At 38.5% G+C, this 10,465-nt stretch overlaps 1 protein-coding gene across 1 annotated transcript; it reads left to right on the top strand.

The window, feature by feature from the left end:
• The first annotated feature begins 1,949 nt into the window (after window positions 1-1,949).
• Window positions 1,950-10,222, top strand: LOC126382471 (sodium- and chloride-dependent GABA transporter 3-like). The gene is made up of 14 exons (XM_050032355.1): window positions 1,950-2,106; window positions 3,244-3,378; window positions 3,542-3,679; window positions 3,896-3,983; window positions 4,445-4,577; window positions 4,724-4,858; window positions 5,616-5,719; window positions 6,149-6,273; window positions 6,379-6,491; window positions 6,597-6,734; window positions 6,848-6,950; window positions 7,697-7,797; window positions 9,743-9,913; window positions 10,118-10,222. The coding sequence occupies exons 1-14, from the start codon at window positions 1,950-1,952 to the stop codon at window positions 10,220-10,222; spliced, it is 1,746 nt and encodes a 581-aa protein (XP_049888312.1).
• Window positions 10,223-10,465: the final 243 nt, after the last annotated feature.

The following is a 10,465-nucleotide window of genomic DNA, read 5'->3' as shown; positions in this document are numbered from 1 at the left end:
AACTAATTAACTAATATACTACTACTAAATAAACACTCTGACCTGGTTTTTGCCAATGCTACACGTCTTGTTAAATGTAAAGGGAGACTTTGGTGAATTGCTTTGTAGATCAATATATTTGTTATGCACATATGACATAGGACAGAAAAAAAAACTTTCCCTCTTCTGATCCTTGGTTGTTAACTCCCAGGGACAACTTATAATATTCACATTTGTGTATTAGTTTTTACAATAAGTATAAGAATTTTGACAAAAACAAAAATGCCATTAATGTCTTCCTGTTATTTTATTATTTTACATATTGATATTAAAATAGGTCTGGATATGAACCATGAGAGGAAATCAACTGACTTGGACAATTAAAGGTATACTATGCAGGATTGTCGGTTACTCTTTGTAAACATGCTCATTATGGAAAGTGAAAGTAAAAACCAACCCAAGATTCACTCCCATTTGGTGTTTTGCCTTGCTATATTTGTGCTTTGGTAGCACTGTGTCTCTTTGATGTCTGCTGCTTATAGTCTGGCCCCTGGTCACTATCTTTATTAAAAACTCCAAACTCACCTGAACGCAGTACAGTACATGCTCATAAATCCCCCAAACACAGAAAATAAGAAGAAAATCAGAAAATCCAGGTGAAGGGCAGAGTCACTGCAGAAAAATACACCACCACACACTTCCAGTGGGTCATAAGTGGATTACTTCTGTATGAGTCTATACATTAGTATATCTTTAGTGAATGACTTTATCACAAACATAATAGCAGTTAAATATTTTAAGATCTATCACCTCACAGAGATGGACCAACGTCAAGGCGAGCTCAATTATCCCATGGAAAATTTAAATAGTGACAGGTAGTAGGCCTTTAATGCTACATCACAATTCATAATAAGCATAAATTAATACAAATAGTTGACAAAACACACAAGATAAAAATATCAAAGTTTAAAAAGCCAGTGCTGCAGTCCATATAAGCGCTTCAGGCTAGGCTGGAAAGGGCACTTCTAGGAGCACAGATGGTAAAGTTGAACACTGATATGGCTACAAATGTTATTTTCAGAAAGAACACACTGTATATTAAAATCTGTCAGCCATCTCATGCATTATGACACTCTTGGGTAGGTGTATTAGCAAATCCTGACCTTTTTATTCTTACCAACTCAGGCAACCAAAGGAACTGCATGTGTGTGAAAAGATAAGTGCAGGTTACAAAAATATGTTACAAGTGCAAGTTGTGCGATTCAGCTTCCTACTCTCAGTTCCCAGTAAACATAGTAAGTAAACACAGACAGCCCAGACAAATGTCTGGGCGTAAAGACAAAATACTGTGTGTTTATGAAAAGACATCTGCTATAGGTCAGAACTGAGGATGTTTCTAACACATGCCACCTGCACAAGTACTGGCTGCTAAACTTCTTTTCTCTGTGTCCTGGTTGACCAGCTCAGAGGTCCATTTGCAAATGTTTGACTAAACATTGCAATAAATACTCTAAACTCTCAAAGACAAGCTTGCTCTTGTGAATTCAAGGTTTATATAACGAGAAACATTTCCAAAAAAAGCAAGATCGGTGGGTTAGCAAGGTATGTTGAGTCTAAAGCCAGTTTTCCATTTCATGAAATTGGCCCTCTTTTAACCTGGCTAAATCACCATGGTAATTTATGCTGGTCAGGACCCATTTTAGTTCTGAGTTTCAACTTGAAATTGGCTAAAAAGCACTTTTCACAAATCAACACCTTGGAAGTAGTGCCACTCTATAGTCAGTGGTCAACCCTGGCGTGGCCACGTGACTTTACGCCAGCACAGACGAATTCTCCTGGAAACTCTTTAGAGACCTTGACTGAACTTCTTATCACTTTAATCTGCCGCAGCTGTAAAGCTATAAAAAATAAGGTCCAGTAGGGCTGCACTTTTCAACAACACAGTGGATTCTGTACTCTAAGGTCCTAAAATGAATCCAGAAAGAAGAAAAAGAGAAAATCAGACGGAGGCTGAAGACAGAGGACAGTGGGCCAGCAAAACAGAGTATATTCTGGTTGTTGCAGGAAATGTGGTCGGCCTGGGCAACGTGTGGAGATTTCCTTACCTCTGCTACAAGAATGGTGGAGGTGAATTGTACAAACTGCCAATGGATTTGTTCATCTATTTATTTTTATTTTTGTATTATTTAATTCATCATTTCCATGAGCATACATGTCTATGTGTCTACCATAGGTGCCTTTCTGGTGCCATATGCATAGCTGTGGTGTGTGGGATACCTTTGTTCCTACTAAAGACAATGCAATCAGTCAGTACACCCGGGAAGGATTCATCACCTGCTGGGGGAAATTGTGTCTACTTGCACAAGGTGAGTTGAAGTAACCTATGATGAATACACACAGAGACATGTATGCTCATTGAAATAAAGTAATTTGAGAACAGGGTGTGAACAACTCAAAAAAGCAGCACTTGTTCTGTCAACACAGCATGGCAGATTCCTTAGACTAGGTGTTTGTCAATTTGTCTTTGCCATGGGTGCACATACATTTCATACTCCTATAAGTGCCTTTCTGGTGCCATATGGTCTGTTAGCTGTGGTGTGTGGGATACCTCGATTCCACAAAGACTTAGCAAAAGATTAACTTTCTTAGATTAACATCTGTCAAATTAACTGCTTTATTTCAGCGATCACATAAATACAGTATACTATATATTTAATTGCCAATGCTCAAAATAGCACTTAAGCAATAAGAAAAAACTTAACATCAATTTTAATAATAACGCAGTAAAGATCAGTTTGCATAGAAGGATTGGTGACTGTTTGAATAGACCCCTCTGGCTCTTGCAAAACAGCAACGAAAATGGAACTGTTGTTTAAGGAGTTATATCTGGGTTCATGGGAGGAAATAGTCAAATTAGGACAAGAGACCTGATAAAAGAAGCAAAGATCAGTTTGAAACACACAACTGATGAAGTCCTTGATGCTGAGATGAAGAAAGAAAGAAGAAACAGTGGAAATCAGAAGAGGGCTGAAGACAGAGGACAGTGGGCCAGTAAAACAGAGTATATTCTGGTTGTTGCAGGAAATGTGGTCGGCCTGGGCAACGTGTGGAGATTCCCTTACCTCTGTTACAAGAATGGTGGAGGTGGATGATACAAACAGCCAATGGATTTGTTCATCTATTCATTTTTGTAATGAGAGATCACTGAGCTTATTGTGTAATTTGTCAATTCCATGAGTATACATGTCTATGTGTCTACCATAGGTGCCTTTCTGGTGCCATATGGTCTGTTAGCTGTGGTGTGTGGGATACCTCTGTTCCTACTGGAGACTGCAATCGGTCAGTACACCCAGGAAGGATTCATCACCTGCTGGAGTAAATTGTGTCCACTGGCACAAGGTGAGTTGAAGTAAAATGTAAAATCTATATAGCCTGCATCACACAATGCTGTCAAGATGATTATTAGGCAATGTAATTCCAAAAATGATTCAAGCCCTTCCAACAAGCTAAATTCAAATGATCTCGACATTTTTAAACCATGGTGTTTATTCTGTTATTTCAGGAATTGGATATGGATTTTTCATGATGAAACTTTACGACTTTTGCTACATTTTAGTCCAAGTCTGGGCTCTCTTCTACCTGGCGTTCTCATTCAGAGCCCAGCTCCCCTGGGCCACCTGTGAGAACACCTGGAATACAGGTAGGATTTACTCAAAATGAACCATGAAAGCAAGATGTGTTCCATGCAGCATCTTCAGCGTTAATCTGTACTAGAGTGTGGTTTCAGTTGTGGCATTGGTAGTACTATTAATAATAGTTACACTATCAAGCCACTGTTGGTATACGCTATTATTTTAAATGGTAGTCGTCTTTCTTTCATTTACCATTATGAAATCTTTGTTTGTTCCTATACCAGCGAACTGCCTTGGTCTTGACACTTTTAATTCATCTTATGTGACTGCAAATCAGACCAACACCACCTCTGCTGCAACTGAGTTCTGGGAGTAAGTCTAATTAAATGTAACTGTGTCACTAAACTACATAAAGATTCAGATCAGAATGTCAGTATCATAAATGTACCCATGACAACATTGTTGGGTGTTTGCTCTACATTACTGCAGACTATCATGCATTTTGGAAATGTAGAAATGTCATAATGTAATATTTAGATATTATAAGTACAAACACAGGATATTCAATACTTTTTCCCTCTCATGCAGGCACAGAACATACCTGCATGTTATCACCAGCTGTTGTAGTGTTCATGTGCTTTTATTTTGGCATTTTTGCCTTGATAAGACAGTGGATGCTACAGAGGCAGAATGGAAACCAAGAAAAAGTTACTGGCTGGGATTGGATGCCTCATATTCAAATTTGAAAACTGCACACTCATTATGAAGTTTTCTCTTTTTACTAAAACTATGAAATTGTTTGTTAACATTCGCCAATTTGTCCTTCCTCTCAGACGGCGGATGCTAGGCATGTCTGGAGGCATTGAGGAGCTGGGCAGTGTGAGATGGGAGCTGGCTTTGTGTCTACTGGCCAGCTGGGTGCTGTGCTACTTTAGTATTTGGAAAGGTGTCAAATCATCTGGAAAGGTCTGTGGAAATATTTTATCTGCTTTATTTTGTATATAAGAACTAGCGCTTTTTCACTAAGAACTTTATACTACATCAAGTATTACAGTGTTTCCGTTGATGTAAGCGACATAAAAGACATATTTAAAATTCCATTTTCTTTTTAGGTAGCATATTTTACAGCTACGTTCCCCTATGTGATGCTCTTGGTCCTACTCATTAGGGGCCTGACTCTACCTGGAGCTTGGGAAGGGATCTACTTTTACCTGTATCCAGATTTGAACCACCTGACTAACCTGGAGGTGACCAGTTTATTTGATACTAACTTTAGAATTAGGTATCACTAAAATCTCCTTTAGATTAGTTCTGTTTACTGTTATGCCTTTGATTTGGACCATTAGTTCAGACATGTGCACTAGCTGTAAATTAAACCTCAACAACTATTTTGGTAGAAATAAAATAATGGATGATGAGCATGCAATGATAGGGGATGTAGAGTGTGTATGAAACAAGAATAAGAGTCTGCCATGCAAGCAGCTCTGTGCGAGGCTGTACTAAGCCACAGCTGTGCCATGAGCTGAATGCTAACGTCAGCATGCAAACACGCTTACAATTATAATGCTAACATGCTAATGTTTGCCATCTTTACATCTTAGCTTAGCTCATTAGCGCTGAACGCAAAGTCCTGTACAGCTTTAGTTGATTGGAATGACATTAGTATTGCAGCTTTTTGCTCATAAACCAAAGTATTTGACTCAAAGATGTGATCACTAAAACAATTACAATTCATCCTGAGGTGGACATGAATATGTGTACCAGATTTCATGGCAATTCATACAATACTTTTCAAGACATTTCATTCTAAAACACAAATGTGAATGTCACAGTGCTAGAGGAAAAGTCATGGGATCATTAGGATTCATCCTCTGGGGACCACAAACACCTGTAGATAATTTCATGGCAATTGCAAAGTGATGGACTGACCGATGGAAATTCTAAAAACACAAATTTCAATGAGCTGAAGAGTCATAAGAGTCACTATTTTTCCTGACATTACAGGTGTGGATAGAGGCAGGATCTCAAATATTCTTCTCCTATAGCTTGACTATAGGGACTCTGAATGTTCTGGGCAGCTATAACCCGTACCACAACAACTGTTACAAGTAAGTTTAAGGTGGATATTACATAACTTTATCCTAAATTGAAATTAGAAATGGGTTTAGTCATCACATCTCCCATTTCTATCCTGTTTTGTCAGTGGCACCCCCAGAAATGTTTCATAGGGCCGGCCAGAAGGGGACACTGAAAATCTTGGGGTGGCACACCGAAACCAAAGTTGAAAATTCTTTCACTATAAAGACTTAACAAATCGCATACTGATATACTTTGATTTCTTATTTCACAGTTAAAAACAGTAAACATTTTGAGTTCCACAACAGCCCTGTTTTAATGTGTTATCTACAGCCTACATGTTAGGCAATTCATTGTTCTTGTATCAGGTTAGCCACTGGATTCATGCTGTGTTTCATTTGTAAACTATTAAAACTCTAAAAATATTAAGGGCCTTTTGTCTGACTTTCTCTGACCTCTAGGGACTGCTTTTGGCTCTGTTTGCTGAACAGTGGAACCAGTTTTGTTGCTGGATTTGTCGTCTTCTCTGTGCTTGGATTCATGGCTCAGAAACAGGGTGTTACTGTCGAAACTGTAGCTGAGTCAGGTATTACTCTTTCAATGAGCAAATATTTGAAAATTCAAACATAGAGGTAAACGTATATCTTACATGTCAGTTTTGTCTTTCTTCTCGTTGATGTCCAATTTGCAGGTCCAGGTTTGGCCTTCATTGCTTACCCTCAGGCAACAGCTATGATGCCTTTGCCACAGTTCTGGTCCGTTTGCTTCTTCCTGATGCTCATTCTGCTGAGTGTCGACACACATGTAATACTGTTGCACTAACTATTGATTAATTATTGCTAAAGGCACACTTATGGGCAGACACTTATAGCATAAACCACACTACTTGCTCCTTTCTTTCCCCCCCAGTTTGTGACAGTAGAGAGTGTTATCACTACTGTGAGCGACATGTTTCCGAAGCTGTTACGTGCACCAGTGAAACATGAGATCTTTGTCCTCCTCTTCTGTTCATCTTTCTTCCTCATACATCTGACCTTGGTGACTGAGGTGAACAAAAAGTCGACAAAAAGCCTACGTATGAAGCATATTTAAACATAAAATAACACTGATGTTTCTAATGGTTTTCAAATGATGTCTGTTGCCATCTCTTTCTGCCCTAGGGAGGAATTTATGTATTCCAGCTTATTGATTATTATGGTTGTACCAGAGCCTGTCAGGATTTTATGGCTGTATGTCAATGCCTGGCAATGGGATGGATTTTTGGTAAGTAAAAATTACTTACCAATGACCTCAATTAATAATGCCATTTTTATATGTGATTTGGCTATTCATGTCAAACATTGACTGCTACTTCTGTCTTTCTATTTTGGTCTCCAAGACACTATTGATGATAAAACAAGCAATATGAGCATAAAAAGAACTGGCAAAAGCAGAGACATACATTTTTCAGTCATCTGCATAACTGTTATAACTGACATTGTTGCCCAGGGGACCATGAATGAAGCAAATCAAATTGGGCCCAGAATGCTTCCTTGAGGAACTCCATAATGAGTAGCAAGGGTTTGCTATTTTCAGAGGGGCTGCAGAAGATGAAACAGTTGCATCGGTCTCGCTCATTTGTGATTTTTTAAATTTTTTTATAACCCATATGATGGACGAAACAGCAGGCCCTAAGATATTTTCTCATGATCTAATCTGACCCCCAATAAAAAAAGTTTGGACACCCCTGTTTTTGAACATCAGCTCGTCTATATAAATAAGAACTGAATATGCTTCGGAAAAACACAAATTAAACAAACAAAAAAGATGTGTAAATGAGGGAGAGTGATCAAGATTTTTTATAAATATCAGGAATCTAATGCTGGATAAGAGAAATACTCTGATTTTTACACTCATTATCTCACATTATCTGTTGAACAGATCGTCCTCTGGTCTTTATCATGCTTGTCTTTCTCAGTATTTTGCAATATAATTCAAATAAGTACATTAAAAATCTGAACTTTCACCAGGTGCTGACCGCTTTTTTAACATCATTGAGGACATGGCAGGACAGAGACCAAATGTTTTCTTTAAATACTGCTGGAAATATATCATTCCTCTGTTGTCACTGGTGAGTCACTTTTTGTTTGGCCCTTCTCACCAGTCAGCAGTTAAATTTCTCTTCCAGGGTCCACATGGTACAGCTGAAATTATTTATTTGCATGTTAAGTTTTACTTTCACCTACCAGCATTATCAGCTGGAAAACTGAAACCAATTTCCAATGTTGCCAACTCCTTTCCAATGAAAGCAGCTACTTAGTTACTTGTAATTCATGTTCCTCCAATGTAGACTATAAATCTAACTATCCCCATTTCCCTAACCACCCTCCAGGGTCTCTAAATAACTTTCTTATGGCTTTGGATCCTATTCAGAAATGCTCCACCTCCATAAATTATATATATGTATTTAAATTTATAACTCCCCAGTTACTGACTCCCTTAACCCTAATCCGACAACCTGTCTGCAGCAGATTTGGGAGCAAGAAATTGCTCCCAAATCTGCCAATACCTGACAACCGGTGGGACCATATCCTGACTTTAGTCCAGTCTTTTTCTACGTGCGCTAGGCATGGCTTATTACAGTGTAGGGTTCTTTTCATGGTACACTACACAAATTCCCAATTGGAAATAATTGTCCCAGATACCAGTAATATTTGTGAAATGTGCAAACACTCGCCTGCTCACCATACTCACATGTTCCTGTCCAAACTTAACAGATTTCTGGTGTCAAATATTTAGCACACTTGGGACAGGTTTTGGCATTAACCTGAATCCTGAACCTCTCACAGCCCTATGTGGAGCCCCACAACCTGCAACACCAAACTTCCCATTGATAAAACAGCATGTTCTGACCTTTACAACTCAACTTATTTGAGTGGAGGCACACTCTTCCCCCCTCACATAATAGTTGGTTTCAAGGTCCAGTGTGTAGGATTTAGGGTAATATATTGGCAGAAATGGAATGACGGATGGATGTATGTTTTCTATAAGGTATAATTGCCTGAAAATAAGAACGGTTGTGTTGTCCTTACCTTAGAATGAGCCGTTTATATCTACGTGGGAAGCAGGTTCTCACCCACAAATCCCACCATGTTTCTACTGTAGCCCAGAATGGACAAACCACTGGCTCTAGGTAGGGCCATTTGCATTTTCACATCAGCTACTGTAGTTTGCTGACAAGCTCAACAATGTCAGAAAGCACTGATTTTTACGCAAAATTGCATTATTCAGAGTTTTTACATGTTTTAAACTTCTGATTTGATGAACAGACCTCTGTGGATAATTCGGCACTGAAGTTTCAACTGGTTGCAATCTGCAATCCTCACCGCCACATGCAACTAAATCCTACACACTGCTACCGAAAGGAGATTCTAAATCACACCAAACTTGAAAAGATTAGATTATCACTGATAGACCCCGGTATATTGTTGACAAGACGTGGACGCCCTGTATTGAGTATCTGAATAAGGCTACCATCCATCCAGATGACACCTAGATGGCACGCCACAGCTATCCTCACTAATGTCTCATAAATGCACCTATTTTCCTGTCACTTGATATTGGTATTCATTTATTTTATTTAGTTTTTGTTGTTGTATTTATTTATCCTTGTCTGTCTTTTTCTATGACCATTGGGAAGGATTTAGAATATGGGTGGGAGGGGTTAATGGATATGGGAAGGTCGAGTAGGAGTTCATACAAATGATTTGTTCATGTTCTTATTAACGTTTGTGTGCCTCGTAGGTCAAATCAGACACCAGTTCATTCTGACATCTTATTATGAAATATTATAATATAAATATTAATACAGGTGTAAAATGAAGGAAAAAAATGTAATTTATGGTAACTCAACATTATTCAGTTTTGGAATTTAACTGCATTTAATTAAGGTGCATTCAGACTGCTTCTTTACTGTGTTTTCTTTTAACTGTGTCCTGATTAGTTTTTCAGTGACACATTGTCGAATTCATTTATGTTTGTCCCTGGACTTTTCTCCGTAATCCTCCCCCTCACAGAGTTCCTTTATTCTGTACCTGGTTGATTTCAAACACCTCAAGATCAATGACTGGTACATTTACCCTGACTGGGCGTACACGCTGGGATGGACCATGACACTCTCCTCTGTTCTCATGGTGCCACTGTGGGCAGCTGGACAGATGTGTTTAACTGCAGGAACCTTCAGACAGGTCAGTGTTTAGGGAAGAGTTTTAGATTATGTATCTAGTTAGTAGAATGCACAGCAGTAGCGACACAAAAATCAAACCAGTATTATCCTTAAAATCTAAAAGAAATAGTGCATGAGATTTGGACAGTCACAGGCCACCTGCCTCCAGATGTGAATATAGATGTGGTCTATCTGTATTTATCAAAATCACTTTTCTGTATTCCAGCGTTTGTCCATCCTCTGTCATCCTGCTGAGGCTGTAGCCTGTGGGATGCAAGGAGAAAAGGAGGAGGCAACAGTTGAACTGCGGACGTCTGCAGTAACAGCTTAATATGAGCTGCAAAGTCACTTTCATTTAATATTCCAGCTGTCATATAAGCTTTGAGCAATCAGTGTAGGGTAGCTAAGAGATTCAAGCTGAGATTGCAGCTGTAATGAAAACAATTTAAACGAATAAATGATTTCGAAAATCTATCATTTAAGCCATTTTTTTAATCAACAAAAGATGCCCAAACTCTGGATGATTTTGTTTTGTTTCCTAAAATTATACATTGAATACATTAAATAAAAATAA

This window comes from Epinephelus moara, chromosome 21 (genome assembly GCF_006386435.1).
Source record: "Epinephelus moara isolate mb chromosome 21, YSFRI_EMoa_1.0, whole genome shotgun sequence".
In the NCBI taxonomy this organism is placed as follows: Eukaryota; Metazoa; Chordata; class Actinopteri; order Perciformes; family Serranidae; genus Epinephelus; species Epinephelus moara.
The sequence above is the reverse complement of the archived record's forward strand: the minus strand, read 5'-3'. Positions and strand labels throughout refer to the sequence as shown.